The 16807-nt window shown below is 42.8% G+C and overlaps 1 protein-coding gene across 2 annotated transcripts; it reads right to left on the minus strand.

The window, feature by feature from the left end:
* Nucleotides 1-9290: 9290 nt before the first annotated feature.
* LOC108233390 (adenylate kinase 7) lies at nt 9291-16227 on the minus strand. 2 transcript variants are annotated; one of them, XM_017411812.3, is made up of 18 exons: nt 16017-16227; nt 15792-15941; nt 14723-14837; nt 14544-14638; nt 14358-14468; nt 14179-14262; nt 14009-14097; nt 13842-13932; nt 13481-13558; nt 12542-12691; nt 12197-12325; nt 11976-12081; nt 11594-11722; nt 11437-11508; nt 11153-11350; nt 10481-10698; nt 10248-10403; nt 9291-10165 (listed from the first exon to the last, which is right to left on the minus strand). In XM_017411812.3, the coding sequence occupies exons 1-18, from the start codon at nt 16092-16094 to the stop codon at nt 10130-10132; spliced, it is 2085 nt and encodes a 694-aa protein (XP_017267301.1). In that variant the 5' UTR covers nt 16095-16227; the 3' UTR covers nt 9291-10129. The 2 variants fall into 2 exon arrangements, with proteins under 2 accessions (XP_017267301.1, XP_017267300.1); XM_017411811.3 differs by having other exon boundaries at nt 10248-10406.
* Nucleotides 16228-16807: the final 580 nt, after the last annotated feature.

Consider the following 16807-nt stretch of genomic DNA (forward strand, 5'->3'; position numbering starts at 1 on the left):
TGCAGCAGCTGCAGACGGTGGCATTAAGGGGAAACAAACTTTTATTTTTTGTGGTTTGTGAGCGAAGACCTCTCAGTTTTTAGACAGACTGGGATGAAACAGGAAGTTCTGTTTTCATTAGCATTTGTTCGCAAGATGACATAAAAACTAATGAACAGATCTGGATGAAACTTTCAGGAAATGTTGAGTTTGTCACAAAAAAAGAAGAACAAAGGATTAAATTCTGATGATGCTTTATTATGACGCTGTGGCCTCGGTGAAGGTTTGCTCTGTTTGTTTTTTATATTTTCCTGCATCAATATTAGTCAGTTTCCTTTGTTTTTATTTGAAAAACATTTAAAGTTGGTTCCTGTTTCGATGGATTTAAAATCCCTGTGGGTATTTATCACGCGTGAGCAAACTGAATCCACGAGGTTTGTGTCGGTTCTTCAGCATCCAGCCCTCCTAGTTTAACTCCACGTGAACCAGTCGAGTCTCAGCTGTTTCTGTCTGTAAAACTAACTCTGTCACAGGTTAGTTTTAGTACATCTGTAGGTTCCAGCTGACAAAATCCATAAAAGCTTCTTCAGTTTTTTTGTTTGGGCTCATTTTGTTGCTAACAGTGTTGCAGTTTAAGCGTTTTAGCTCCTCAAATGATGTATTTTAGCCCTAAATAAAACACCTTTCTCATCCAACACATCGCTGACTGAACCTTTAACCTCTCCGGTGTTGGTGACACTCAGTGACGGAGCCTTTCCGGGATCGGGAGAAACGTTCCCGTTCCCAATCAGGTTGTGTGATTTCAGCGGTCCAACGTGGAGTGAAGTGGGGGCGTGACACCAGGAGACATTACCTAACCAACACACATAAACACAGACTGCGTGAAGCACCGTTTGAGACGTTAGCTAACTGCTGAGTTGACGGTCCCCCAAAGAGCTCATTACAGCTGTGCAAACACACTTGGCCTTCAGCTGAGTGTGTGTGTGTGTGTGTGTGTGTGTGAGGATAGAACGACGTCTTCACGCCGAGTCAGCAGGTAACTGAAAGTAAACTGTTATTTGGTAATAATCAGCAGAAATGAAAAGAAATGTGCCCTGATTTCAGTGTTTTTATGCTTGTTTTCTCGTTAACCACAGCACACCTGGTTGTAGCTGAATAATTATCACACCTGCACCTCGTCTGGTTTTATCCTCATTTACTTTGTAAACTCCCTTTGTTTAAGTTTTGCATGTTTCTAATCTTCATTCCTCCCTGCTGGAAACGTCTCTTTCTGAAGCTGATGCACAGCAAAGTGATGAAGAGTGGCTGCCGTACGGTTTGGTGTGGTAGTAGCTGAGAGTCGTCCTCAACAAAGACTCTGAGCACAGACTGAGGGAGATCTGCGTCTCGCGCTCAGGCAGCATCTATGGGAGGTCTGCGTTTCCTAACTAGGCTGGAAACTGGTCATTTAATCCCCTCGTATTACAATCTGAAATGTTTTGTTTATGAACTTCAGCTTCTCCAAACAACTCATTTGAATTTGGATGTAATTAACTGAATCTCGGTCCAGCAGCGGCGCGGTTGGTGGCTGGTTGTGGGTCGGTGTTTCTTCTCTGTTTAACCTCGACGCGAACGTCCAATCCGTCACATCTGCTGCACATTCCCCCCCGCCCCCCTCCACCCCGACCAGAGGTGATCCTGGGCTTCCTGGGTATAACTCTGTGACGAGCTGAAGCTGAAGGATTTGGTGCTCAGGCTGTTTTCAGAACCTGGCCCAACTCATGACCCTGTCCAGACACACACTCAGCTCGCCCTCATCCAGCGTTTTTGGGAGGAGCAGCTTCGTTTCCCTTCGTGTGTTTAAAATAACAGAAATCCAGCTGCTCCGAATGGAAACTGCTGCTCTCAGACGCCCCGCTCGGCTCTCCGCTCCACTTTTTGTTTTGAGGAGAAAGTTCGACCTCAGTTGACTCAGCACAGCCGTTCAGGAGGAAGGTTGGACGTTAACGTCTGTTTCACTGAGGGGAGGCAGGATTTATTTGTCCTTCTGGTCATTCAGAGGTCAAGCATCAATCATGAACCGAGCACTAATGTTCCTTTTTTTCTCAAAAATGAGAAAGCGACATTTATCTTACAAGTTTTCGACAGAAATGCAGCTCAATCTGTGAGCGTTCAGTCCTCAAACAGCTACAGAAGTGATTGAAAACACTTCCTTTGGGTTTCAACGTGCTGCTGGCGTCAAATAAAAGTGAGTAAAGACATTTCAAATGATTCTAGTAAAGCTTCGTTCAGTGAAACTGACTGACAGTTCAGTTCAGTTTGAGTTCAGTTTAACGGTAAAATAATAAAAAACAATCTGCAGTTGGCTCACGTGCCTTCCTTTATTCTTTTAGATAACAACAACAAATAATATTAAAAACAATAACACCAAGAACTTCTGCCAAATGAAGTCTTATCTGGACCCAGACTGGTTGGAAGGGGGTGCAGCTTTCTTACATTTATGCTCATTTATTTTTAGGCAGCACCATTTTTGTAGCATTTATAATATTTCATTTTCAGTGGCGCAGTTTTTCTAACTTTTACGGTAATTCCCACGTCTGTCTCTCAGCCCACAGAGAGGTACATGCCTGAAAAACCTAAAAAGCTGTCACTAAAAGAACATTTTATATATGTATCTTTATATATTCTCTGGACCTTTGCGAGGGAAAAACGTCTTAAGGCTGACCTCGCTGAATTGTCATTTAATTTTACAATATTTGCATTGTAGGTTTAACACTTTTTACTGAACTTTGGGAAAAAACTCACAACAAAATGTGTCATTTTAAACACAAACAGATAAAAACCGTTCAGAATAAATTTATATCATCAGATATGCGACCAAGCCTCAAATGCTGTTTGACTGCGGGTTCGTGGGAGTCAGGGGTCCCCAACGCAATCAGAGATAATTATGGGATGTCATCTTGAAGCACACAGTCAGCTGCCTACACGTCAGACATTCCTGCTCACAGTCATGTAAACAAAGGAGAGCAAAAAGGAAACTGTCCTCTCGGGAGGAGTCCGTACACAGAAGGATTTTGGGGATATTTATACAAATCCTTCAGCTTTTTACAAGCTTAAAGCATCATTATCCAAAACAATCATCTATTAAATATGTTTCTGCAGTGAACGGATAATGGAAATCCAAAGCAAGACATATTTTCCCCCTCCTTCCATCGAAATGTTTCTTCGTGTTGTCCAAACGTTCCTCACGATGACCCATTTGGATCTGGGAAGCATTTGGAAAAGCTGCCAAAGGAAGCCACCGGTTGAGCTGCGCATCCAGCAGCGATGCTCCGAGAGCCATAAAGTAAATGTTTGCGGCTGTTTTTGGCTCCTGCCTGACCGTGAAAAGCTTTATGAAGTTCGCCAAGACGATTTAATCACTGACCGAGCGCCATCGGGGGAGAATAAGTGGCCACCAAGGAATAAACACAAGCCTGGAGACAGTAGAGGGAATAGTCATTGGATTTCCTGTTTAATATGAACATAAAAGTGGACAAAAAACAAAACAGGAATCAGCTTTTATGTTTAATATTTAAATTAAAGGCCTAGCATTCCTTGAAAGGATGCCTATCGCCCACTTTTCATGCAACAGTTTTAAATTAAGACCATCTTATGCTGAGAAATGATCGTTGTGGCCGTTTGTTCAAACCTTAAAAACAGCAAAATGTGCGACCTCATGCAACAACACCAGCTGTGACGCTCAGAGGACGCGGTGAGGGCGACTCTCAGCTACTACCACCTCAAACTGTGGCTCAACTGTCAGCTAAGGCTGACTAGCTGTGGCAGCCCATTTGAATGAAATATTCTTCTTCAGAAGTTAATCAGGTGTAGATGAACGTTCAAGGATTCCCTGAAATCCGTCCAGTGGCTCATGAGATATTTTGCTAACAGACAGACAGTCGTTGTTAGCGTTTTTAAACGAAGATCTCCTGCGATCTGTCACCTCTTTAAAAGGTCAGCCGTTCCAGCAAAGCGGCCTAACCCGAATCAGTTTCTAACTCCAAGGTTTAAAGTGAAAATAAATCTCCTTTTGACATCTTAACCCTCCTGAAGGCCTCGGAACTGAGGAGAGGAAGAGGAGCTCTTGTAATTTCGGGTCCGTTTGAAGGTTAAGATGAAGGACCTTGAAGATTTCCTGATTTTTTGGAGGTCTTAACACCGGACTCATATCTGGCTGAAAACTTGTCCTACCATTGGCAAACTTCCCCCTAAATTTCTTAAATAAACCCCACAGAGTGTCTTGGCTCGTTGGTCTAGGGGTATGATTCTTGTCCCGGGTTCAAATCCTGGACGAGCCCTGGCTTGAGTCTCATCATGAAGACAGTGTCTGACCTGAAGGTGACCAGGGCAGCTCTACTTTAATCTGCTTGTCCTTTTAGGTTTACCTGAAGGGGAAATTGGTCGACTTCTGATTTCTCAAAGTTTTGCACCTCAAAGAGTTGTTTTCTGGAAGTCACGACACGCCCCAGGAACCGTTAAAACACTGCCTACTTTTTGTACGCACATCCAGGTCCTTGACCAAAACTGCTTCGCTATCGTTGGCGACTTTGCTCCTTTGAGCATCTCGGCTCGTTGGTCTAGGGGTATGATTCTTGCTTCGGGTGCGAGAGGTCCTGGGTTTAAATCCCGGACAGGCCCTGTAAGGTGTGAAGTCCTCTGATTGTGAAGATGGTGTTTGATCTGAAGGTGACCTGCTTCTCTTTTCTGGAAGTCACGACACGTTAAAACATTGCCATGTTTATGTTGCTGCCTACCTTTTGTACGCACATCCAGGTCCTTGACCAAAACTGCTTCGCTATCGTTGGCGACTTTGCTCCTTCGAGCGTCTTGGCTTGTTGGTCCTGGGATTAAAACTCAGATCAGACCAACTTTAAAACTTATCTGATTCCTCTTACGCCCTGAAGGCTTTCGGAAATAAACAATCTCGAGCTAACTAATAAAAAAAAAGTCTTTCTTCTGGGCTTCAGAGGATAGATGTAGGAGCTTAGTAGCAACCGATTGAACCAAAATGTGGTTCAATTTTCTTCAGAACTTTGTCCGCCTGTCAGTGATGCGAGAGCCGAGCTGGAAATGCTCTTCTGAGGCGTGGAAAGTGGGATGGGCAAAGTGGGCGGAGCAACACGAGGTCTGAAGTAACAAAAAAAGGCGGTGCTCACTAGAACTGGGCTCCGCCCCTTCGTCAGCTTCCAGAAGTCAGCCAATTGGAAGCAAGAGGGCGGGTCTTTAAAAAATAAAAGGCTCATCAACGTGGAGGGGATGTTTTTAATAATTTACTATAGAGCCATAAATTTATTAGTCTCTTAATGTTATTAAATCATTGTCTCTTTACTTGAGGCTGATGTGTCTGAGGATCAGGTCTGGATACAAACTTTTCCCTCCTAACTCCAACAACAAACGACTTGCATCCCTTCAAACAGTTCAAACAAGCAGCCGCGAGTCTAAAGGATGAAAAACAGAACCCGTCCTGTCCGGTGAGTTCTGCTCTTCAGTTCTTATTAGGAGCGAGCAGCTAACTGAAAGCAGGTGACGTCGGGCCGAGGCCATCATCGCACATCTGGGCTCCGGCTGCTCCATCTGGCAGGCGACGGTGTTTTTGCGGGAAGCTTTGTGTTTCTGATATTTATTTACCGTAAGAGGACGTTCTGACTTCCATTTGTTTTACTTGCTGTCAGATTAAAGGCTTTCGAACTTCGGAGATTTTGCGAGGTAACCTTTAAAATGCTTTGTTTGTACTTTTTAAGATGGAGTTTTTTGAAAAACACTGCTAAAACGTGAAAGCGGATGATTGGTTTTTTTTTTTTTTTTGAGTGTTGCCAAAATAATGTACTGCTAATACTACTAATTAATCTTTGGACCTAAAATCTGGCGTGGTAGTAGCTGAGACTGATCTCTAACACACATTCTGATTGCTCAGGGTCTTTTTTGCAGCCAACTCTGTCTCACGGATTTTAACGAAACTCTCATGGAATAATCATCGGCTGTGCCTCTACCACCGTTTAACTTTTGAAGCCAACTCAATTCAAAATGGCTGCCACAGCCAACTGACCTTAAAAACCACACAAAAAAAATGGCTGCAGTTCAGCCAGTTTCACAGATATTGATAAAATACGGTGTGGCTGTAGCCGAGAGTCCTTTACAACACATATCCGGAGCTTCAGACGTTGCACATTATCTATGGCATCAACTGTTAGAGTCAACAATCTCTGTCTGTTAGCAAAATATCTCATGAACTACTGGACAGATGTTATGGAAACTCTCGGCTCATGGTGTCATCGAACACCAGGTTTGAGTAAAATAGTTGTAACTGTCGGTTTAAAACATGCAGTCCTTTAAGGAAAGCTTTAAGTTTGGAAGTTTGCTTCAGTAAAACGTCTGTCCTCGTTTGGGGAAACTATTAAAGGCACGAGGTTTGACCTTCGACGGGTGGCCGGTTGACACGCGTGGTGAAGCGTGTCTGTGTTGACATGTACACACAGTCATGGGCCGGGGGTGCCATGTTTTTTTTTTTTTTTTTTTTCCCAAACAAAAGCAAACAGCGAGTTTATAAAGTGTTTCTGTGGCGTCAGGACGGTTTTAATAGTTTAGACAGGATCTACGGCAGCTGAGATGGTCCACTGTGTGTGTGTGTGTGTGTGTGGTCCTGAGTTAACATGTTCAACCACCAGCAGATGTTTGGGTGACCACCACAGAGGCGGTGCGGGCAATTTCCATAGTGAGTGTGTGTGTGTGTGTGTGACCATGTATTTGATACATTGTGGGGACAATTTTCAAACATATCCTACCTTGTGAGGACCAACGGCTCCTTGTGGGGACCAAAGCCTGGTCCCCACGAGGAGAAATGATGTTTTTGTGTTAGGGGTTAGGTTTAGGACTAAGGTGTGAATTGAGTTTAGGGTTGGTTTAGGGTTAGCTGTGTACTGGTAATGGTTAGGGTTAGGGTAAGTGTCAGGGTTAGGCTGTAGTTAGGGTGTAGAAATGAATGGAAGTCAATGGAAAGTCCCTGCAAAGATAGAGAGATATAACATGTGTGTGTGTGTGTGTGTGAGAGAGCCCACTACAGGGGTGGTAGAGGTTGTTGTGACTGGGAGCCCAGCAGTCTGAGACCACCACAGATCCTGCTGCCGACTCTCCTGTACGCACGCATACACACGTTACTTTGGTTTCATGACATGATCCAACCGACCTTTGTTTTGTTTTTTGTTTGGCTTTTTTTGTGGTTGTATTCGGTGATCTTAAACAGCTGCCAGAGCTGCAGGCAGAGGCTTGTGTTGTGACTGACTCTCAGCTACGCCAAATTATAGCTTAATGTCTGTAAAATTGACCGAGCCGTAGACGTTCCTGCGTCGGAGAAGGCCGATTAGTTGCGGCTGTCATTTCGCATCCAGCTGACTCCAGGAGTTAATCAGTCTGATGATCACTTCAAATCAGTCAAATCTGTCCGGAGCTTCAGGAGATTTCTCGTTAACAGTCAGTTAAACCAAGACACACAGGATATTACACAGGTGTTTGTCCAAAAAGTGTAACTGATTTATGTCCTTTTTACACACAACACATTCTGTGTTCTGTGTTTATAGCATGAAGGGAGCGTTTCATGACCATAAGGCCTCTCTGTCTCTTGTTTGTAATATTTAGGCGATGGACTGAACTGTGAGGAGGATGACGACATGTTTCCTACAGTCAGAAAGACAGAAAACAACCAGCGAACCTTTTCAAACCTGCCGCTTTTACCTGCAAAGTAAAAACAATCTGGCAGATAAAGCCCACGAAACAGGAAGAAAAGAAGCTGAAAGAGGACTTCTTCCTGCACGAATGTTTCCGTGTTTGCTTTCTCTGCTGCGTCGCTCATTCAGGTGAAAGTTCCCACTGTTCCTGCAGCTCTTTCATCCTGGATGAAAGGTTTTCCACTGGACAGCAGCCATGATGGCAGACCAGATGATGACCGCTGGATGTTAGCTGCGTAGGCTGATGTTTCCCCCCCGCCCCAAGAATTTTTCTTATTTAACTCACCTCACATAAACACAGCTGGGGTTATTCTTGGATGTGGAGTAATATGCTCCATAATGTCATTAAAGACAGCATTCCTTGGAGGAATGCTTGTCGCCCGCTGCCTGCCACAGCTTTAAACTAAAACCATTTCTTTGCTGAGAAGGAATTAGAGCCGTTTCGGTCAAACCTGCACAATCTAATGGGTTACTGTGAGATCTCACAAGACGTGTCAGAGCTCAGGACGTGTTGAAGACGACCTCCAGTTGTTGGCTGTGGCAGCCATGTTTGTGTTTCCTAAAGTGAGTTAGCTGCGATGGACATTAAAATCTTTTCAGAGACTCATTTTGCTAACACTACAGACGGAGTTGTCTCTGGGAGTTAAGTTTTAAAAACAGATCTCGCTCCATGAGTTGGGAATGACTCTCAGCTACAACCACTCCAAATTTCATCCATTTTTAAATCTGTCTGAGCCTCAGATGTTTACTTTCTGAGACAACTCTGTCCCTTGTCTTTAATTTGTCCTCCATCAATCTGTCACTTTTCAGTGGTAGGATTATATTTACACAAAACATTTCATTCCAGTTTTTGTTTGCTTGGGTCGCAGTGGAGCTGGTGTCTGTCTCCAGTGGAGACAGTGTGGGACACCCTGGACAGGCCGCGAGTCCATCACGTAAAGACAAATGACCACTTCCACTATCGCCGAGGGACACACTCACGAGGAGAACGTTTAAACTCCACACAGAAAGGCCAGGATGCAAACCTGAGACCTGTGTGCTGTGAGGCAACAGCTCTAACCACTGCTCTACCGTGCTTCCAGGCAACATCACAGTTTTGGTGGCACTGTAAAATGATGCGAATCTCCCGCACTGAAAAAGAGACGCCTGATAAATAAAGCAGCGATGTTAATGTGCTAATCTGGAAACGAACCGCGGTAGCATCGATGTGTTTGTGGTGAATTATTTTCTGTTTTACTGCGAGCTGCCCTGCTCTAAAAACGAACTACAAAGCAGACTTCAGACTCTGGACCGTCCCAAGTGACCGCAACAACTCGACAAACGCATTCTTATTCTTTTATAACAGATTTTTAAAACGCTATCAGAAGTAAAGGACTTTCTACAGCCACACTGGCTGAAAATATTCCAATTTCAAAGCGTTTAACTGAAAGGACTGTCTTGGCTTTGGGAAGATTTGGAACAAAATCAGGATTCTTTGCGCCACCTAGTGTTGAAAGAGCAGCTGTCAACACTAGGTGACCCTGTCCAAATAAAACTTTATACTAATAAATATTATTAATACACACAGAGTACACTATAAGCATTTATTTCCTTTTAAATAAAGCAGACAGCAGAAGGTTACATCGTGTGATTCCATCTGAACCGCGGCTGCATAAACAAGTTAATTCTTCTTCCAGGAAGTTCTGGCTCTGCAGCCCGGTCGGACCTGACTCACTCACCATCTGCAGTGAGTTTTAACCTGCTTCAGTTTACACTTAAAGTGTGGGAAATAAATCACGGTAATCATTCTTTTTCCAGCTTTTGTTGGCTCGGTTATTTCAGCTTTCTGAATCCAAGTGGATTGTTTCGTGACCACAAGCGAACTCAGTGCAGCTTTTTTTTTTTTTTTAAATTGTGATTTTATTTGTGGCGACATTTGCGCCTCTGTGTACCGATCCTTGGTGGGAAATTCGAAGGACTGAACGGCAGGTTTGGTAAAGTTTCTCCAGCTGGGTTTTAGTGTTTCTCCTGCAGTTTCAGATCCACTGAAGGAAGACGGGACTTCTGGCCTTTTCTCAAAGAGCTGCAGAGCTTTTGCACAATAAGTAATTAAACAATTTACAACAACAGACTTTAAATTGTTGCAGAATCAGATGTTTGGTCAACATCTCTCACTGTAATTACAAAGTGAGGATCCTGTGACTAAATAAATCATGTCTTTTTCCTCAAACCTAGGTTTTATTTGTTTTGTATTTACATATTTTACCATCTCAACTCTTTTTAAGCTTTTCCTGCTGAGCACGGAGCCTCAAGGAGACAAATCAGGTGAATCAAATAAATCATTTGTAAATATATAATATATGTCAAACTAAAACGATTTGTTTTCCTTTACTTCAGGAGCTGTGTCACCTCCTCCGTCGGAGAAATGATTATTTTAGTTTGTTGTTGTGTAAAAGATGTTCAGCCTGCAAAACAAAACAGAACAATTAAAGGAAACAGCTGATGATCAGAGTTTTATATGTTGTTCAGAGTTTACTGTGTGAATACCAGAAAGTCCACGGGGTCGCCCGGCTTGATTCTGCAGCTCTCGGACATGGCCTGGGTCAGTGAAGGCATCACGTACTTCATCAGGTAGTTCCTCAGAGGAAGAGCCTGAGCTTCCAGCAGCTCGCTCTCCTGTCGCCTCACCTCCGACACATTCTTCTGCTGATGAGCAGAACTTACAGCTGATTAGGTTTTCATCCCCAGGTGCTGACAGTATTTATAACGTGGGGGCTTACCCACTCTTCGCACCGAGCTGCCATCTCAGCCAGCGCTGCCTCTTTCCTGCGTTTCCTCTCGACAGCCTCTGCAGCCAGCTTCTGCCTCCTCTCGTGTTCTCTCCATCGGTTCTCCTCCTCCTGCTCCTCTGGACTCGGGCCGTAGTTCTTAGGAACCCCCACGATCTCCGTGACCTTCTTCATGACCTCCGTGTACTCCGAGTCATCTGTATGGACGTCTGGAGGAGACGAAGACATCGTTAATGTGGGTAAAGACATCTGGGCTGTTTGTACAACAAACAGAGGGGAAGCTGCAGAGAGAGTTCCTCCTTATATAAACAAAGGAATGCATATCACCCGCCACCTTTCACGCCAGAGATAGGGCTTTCCAGTTTGTGTTGAGGATGACTCCCAGCGACTCCCACTTCAAATTTTAGCTCAGGATCTGTAGATTTGACTAAGATATGGCCATTTTTGTGTTGGCTCATGTCGATCAGCTGTGTGAGATGATTCCAAACGTTAATCAGCTGTAGAGGTTCAACTAATATCTAGCTTGTGTGAGTTTCATTAAATCCGTCGTGAGATATTTTGGTAACTGACACAGGAAAGAACATTATCGCCCGCCGATGAAGGCACCAGGAGACTAAAAACGGAGAATACTGTGTCTGTGAAGCCTGCAGAGTCTGAGCTCACCGATGTGCTCTGGGTGAATCTCACGGTGATCAAAGAAGTCCAGCAGTGTTTCCTCAGCGCCGCCGAGCCGCCTGAACCTCTCCAGACGAGGAAGGAACTCCTCCTGAGTGAAGCGCTTCTTCTCCGCCTCTCTCTCTGGAAGTCCTTGGACTCGATCGGTCAGGAACTCATCGGTCGCATCGAGAGAAAACACGAACTCTGCGATTAGGACAAGAAACAACAAAAAACTTCTAACACCCGCGGGTCAGAACCTTCTGACTTCAGCTCTGAGTTCCTATCAGAACCTGGAGTGATGGTCTTATTGTACGGAGGGGTTTTGGACATCAGCTCTGAATCCTGGTTCTCTGGTTCCTCACCTGAGCAAAACAAACACAGCAGTAAACTCCCAAACAAAGAGTTTATTTGAAACTGAGAGCAGTTGTTTTATCTGCCAAGGCTCACCACAGAAGATCATCTTGGCTTGCTGATAAGTCTTCGGGAAGCCGTCAAGAACAAAGCCGTGGTTCCGGCACGGTTTAGAGTTCAGCTTTTCTTGCAGAATTTCACAGATCTGGAGTTCGGCCAGTCGGCCTGACGAATGAAAAGTGACAAACTCAGCTTTTTAAAATACTCTTCCAAAAACATATCAGGAAATCCAACTACTTCAGTAAAACATCGTCCAAATAAGCTCCATGGAAGACTTTTAAAATCATTTTATTCCATTAATCATCAGTCAGGATGTGACACTTAATCCAGATAAAGTTTTAAAAGCACAGAAAGCTCTGTGTCGTTTTCAGCCTCATGCTTGAGGAACTCTCGTTCGGACATGTTTGTTTTGACAGACCTTTATTCTCTTCTAAGCTTTTGTTAATGTCTTCCAGATGTTTCTGTGCAGCTGCTGCTTCTTCTTCACCGACGTGTTCAGGATGGGCTCCGTTTATCATCTCCTCCTGCGTTCACGACAAACACCACATGTCTGGTTTCACCTGCCATACGGATTCCAAGCATCGTTTTTTTTGTGACTGAAATGCTTCGGTGGGATCAGAGATTTCTGCTTCCACTGACCAGTTGTGTAGTTTTCTCCTCGATGACGCTTTTAATGTGGATGTGGTGTATTTTGTAATGCTGGCAGAGCTTCTCAGCCACAGTGGTTTTCCCCACAGCTGGAGGTCCAAGCAGGCAGATTTTAACTGGCTAAAGAATAAAGAGAGCAGGGGGGAAAAAAAGTCATTTTCTGCAGCAATATTACAAGGCTGAAACGGGGGAAAATGACAGTTTTTCTCACATAAACTCGTAAAACTTTAAAGTGGAAACCATAAACTGTCTCACGGTTTTGTTTACCGAGTCTTTGGATGTAAACTAGTAAGCTCCAAACAGGAAATAAGTGAGGCAACGATCTGGAGCACTCACGAGAAGCTGCCTGGTGTCTTTGTATTCCTGCACGATGTTCTCCATGTTCGCCACCATCCCCGACCTGCACGCCCAGCTCAGGTTGAACGTGTCATTCACAATCACAGCATCCAGGCGGAGGTTGACCCCGAGGCAATCCAACTCATCTGGCTGCGATTACAAAATAATGTAAGAACAGAAAAGCGAACAGTTCAGGGTTTGTTTTCCTCCTCCTGCGGCGGTCGGTTTCATGTTTGTGACGATCACTTCCCCAAACATTTTCAGAGTAAAGCTGCCCCTCGTCAGTTACGAAAGTCTGCATTTTATTTGGCAGATGTTAAAAACAACAGTTTATCCTATATAAATAAAACAAAATGAGTCATAAAAACAGCAACAAGACAAACAGATCTGGGTGAGGTTCGATGTGAATATAAGAACTGAGCTGTTGTCAGGATTCGGGGCTCTTGAGTTTATTTTAGTGTTTGGTTTTTTGTTTCATGTTTCTTTTGCTCCCTGTGTTAAGTTTATTTCTCCACTGATTTGTATGTTTCCTTTTGTTATTCTGTTTCTTGTGCGATCACTCTCTCTCCCTCAGTAGTTCTGTCAACCTGCCTCACCATCTACACCTGTTCCTTGTTAGTAATCAGTCACCTGTTTCCGTTTCCTCGTTAGCCTCAGTCTTTAAAACCCGGTCGTTTTCCACACTTACCTGCTGGTTTGTTGTCACTCCCAGGTGCTGTCTGGTTTCCCTGATGTTTGATCAATCCTGGTTTTTCTACGGTTTGTTATTTAGTTTTAGTTGATGCCTCGTCGGCCTTTTGATTATTTGGTAAATAAATTAGTTTTCTTTTGAGTATTAGTCTGCATTCTGGGTACCTTTCCTTACAATCCATGACAGCTGTGATACAGAAAAGATTAACTTCCTTCTACAAAACAAACAAACAAGCAAATATGCTGTACCTTAAAGGCCGTCATGCTGATGGCGTCCTGCAGCGACATCTTCTGGACCTTTTCTGGCCCGAGGACGTCACTTACCATCTGAAGAGTAAAAGAGGCTTGTTTTAGCTGAATGTTATTTTAAAATAAACATTTCTAAAACTAAACTATCTAAACTATCTCCACCAGGGAGGTTCTGTTTCCTGTTGTGTCCGGTGGTTTGTTTGTTTGTCTGTCAGCAAAGATCAGGTAAAAATTAAAGAACAGATCTGGATGAAATGGATTAAATTCTGATTATGATCCGGATCACGCTGCGGCCTTGGTGGAGGTTTGTGTTCTCTGAGTGCTTCTAGTTATTTGCCTAATTCTTCTATAAAATAAATACCTTTATGATATCCTTTAAGGTGTTTTTGGACTCATCAACAGCAAGGATGTATTTCATCTTTGGTCGCAGTTCAATAATGTTTTGAATCACTCTGTAGAAAAGAAAAATACAGTCAGTTCAACTCTGATCTGATTATTTCTGAGCACGTTACGGTTTATTAAATTTACCCTCCGAGGTCATGAATGTGAATCGTGGGAATGTAGTTGGTGCCGTCTCCAAATACAGGAACCTTTGGAACCTGCATCAACCAAGAAACCTGAAAATACAGAACAAACAAACTGAGATGAAGGGCAACATGCTACAGAGGCTATTTTCATGTTAATATTTGAATATTTACCTTAAAAAAGTAGTGAAAAAGGTTCTCCCCCATTCCGTACTGAAGTCCTGATGTTACGACGTAACATTTCAGTTTGGACTTTTTCTAGAAATGTGAAAAAAATCACAGCATCCAGTGCTTTTGTTTGAATATCTTCTGGAAGACGTGGGAATATTTGTCGCAGCATGAATATCACTCACCCCTCTCGCCAGTTTGAGGACAAGTTTTTCCAGATTGTTGTGGTTTCTGAAACTCGGATGAGGTCTTCTTTGTCTGAAGTCCTCCTCTGAGAAAAAAGCGTCCGGGTCATCCTGACAACAACAAATAAGAACTCACCGGTTGGGTTTTTGGGAATCTTTTGCCTTTTAGGATTATAGTTTTTTTACCGGTTCTTGAGGTTTGGTCATGGCCCACGTCATCACTGTGGAAACTAAGATGAACATTTTCCTAGATTTAAATGTCTCCATTTGGGCATGGAGGGCTGTTTATAAAAGATGGAAAAAGGCGTATAGAAGTTATCCAGGAAGCCAGTTTGTCAGATATTCTTCACACTCCGGGACTTCACCTGTAACGGCCCAAGTTGCTTCGTCAACCTGCTGCAGAGTTGAACTTTCTGAGATGTTGTAAACCACCACGTCGCAGTCCAGCAGGCACTGAAAAAGCTCATCTCTGGTTGGGGACTGGGGAAAAAGAGATTAAATGTCCTTAAATGTCCTTATTATGGAACCGGTTTCACCTGCCTGTCAATCAGAAATCAACTTAAAGTCTGTGTTTTTAAAGGTTTACACTCGTCTTAACACCAATCATCTTTTCTACTAAACAGGGAACCACGTACATCTATCTGGCTCTTAAAAAACATAATAATTTTATATACTATATATTCAAACACAAGCTACAGTTTGTTTTTGTTGTGTTCTGTAAATGTAGTTTTTATATAATATATATGATTTTAAACAGAACAAGAACAAGTATTTAGCTGCAGGCTAAAAAAATTAAAAGACAAAACTACAAACTTTGTGTACTTAAACTCATAAATATTTTATTAGAAGCAGACTTTTCTCCACATTCTTATAAGAATCGTCCGTTTATGTTTTAATGCCTTAAAACCTGTCAAATCCAACAGGTGTGCAAAACTCTAATTTCTGCATTTACTGCAGTAAATATGCTCAAAAATACAAATTTTCTGTCGGGTTTGGAGGACATACTGTATATCGGAGAGCAACATAAACAAATAATAATAATTAAAAAAACAGCCAAACAAACTATGACCCCAACTGTTAAGCTGGTGAGTAAAATTTTAAACATATTTAAGTGAAAACTTGAGTCACATTCAGCTGATTCTGGAACTGTGGTGATGGTGCTTTTATTAATAACCGATATGCTGATTAATTTCTGTTAAATACTGGCTTCACACAGGAAGCCAAACCTGGAATATTGGAGTCATTCTGCTGCAGATGCTGCAAAAACACACGGACAGGAAAAACAGCTAAAATGAGTTTATTAAAGAAGCTGATTCAGGTTTATGTTGTTTTCAGTCCAAACTGGAGCCACATGTGGACCAGAGCAAAGAATCAGGTCAGAACTGATGATGTGCTTTTTATTTATTTGTTTTTTTTGGCAAACAGTTTACAAACCTCGTGCTGTTCGTGTAGAAAGTGCAGCTTTTCGGAGGATGAGGAAACGGTTCCTACGACCTGAAAGGCTGGTTCATCTCCAGGGGAAGGTAATGTCTCCTCTGTGTCCCCATCCTCAGACTCATCCCCGCCTTCGCATGTTGACAAAAACTGTTCAGGAGGTTTGGAGGAGTTACTACAAACTACAGACTGACGGGACGTGTTGTTTTGAAGCGGCAGCTTTACCTTCGCGATGTGTTTTGAAGAATATCCGTCGACGTCGTTCACAAAAATCCGTTTGGTTTGTTGCTTTTTATGGTCCATCTGAATCTAAACGGACACTTTAAAGATTCAAACTAATAACTATCCGCGTAAACTGACTGTTTTATTAAGTTTATTATAATAAAAAGCACAAAACAAACCCCATCGCTCCTTCTTCCCTGCTGTTGCTAAGGACTCCAAACGGTTGCTAAGGTTCAGCCAATGAAACGCCCGAGGTGTCCGTACGTATTAACTGGGAACGTAAAGCGTCATTTTACGTAAGGTCGCAACCGGAAGTAAACATGACGGTTCCGTTTGGATTAGCTTTAGAAATAACTGATAACTTGCATCAGTTTACTACGGAGCCACGTGAAGGAATATTTCAAATAAAAATAGCAGTGCGTATCCTCACAATGCTTTACGTGCACTAACACAAACCTTTTGCGTTTCCTCGCAATATTATTTTATCTCGGGCTGTAAAATAGTGGATCCAAATCGCCTGCATTTAATGTCATTTGTTTAATGTGTGGATTGGCAGCCAGTTCAAATCGTTGTACTCAATAAAACATCCATATTATTATGTCTAACATTTTAATTTTCATATGTAGTATATTCAGGGGTGGAAATTAAAAATTTTGTCCATAGTGGCTGGGGGACAAAATTTTTACCAGCCACTCAAATATTTTACCAGCCACTATTTTATGTTGTGACAAAAAGTTATTTCATATGATGATGATGATCGAGGTGGGTGGAAGCAGTTGTGGTGCAACTGCAAA

Source organism: Kryptolebias marmoratus, linkage group LG19 (genome assembly GCF_001649575.2).
Source record: "Kryptolebias marmoratus isolate JLee-2015 linkage group LG19, ASM164957v2, whole genome shotgun sequence".
NCBI lineage: Eukaryota > Metazoa > Chordata > Actinopteri > Cyprinodontiformes > Rivulidae > Kryptolebias > Kryptolebias marmoratus.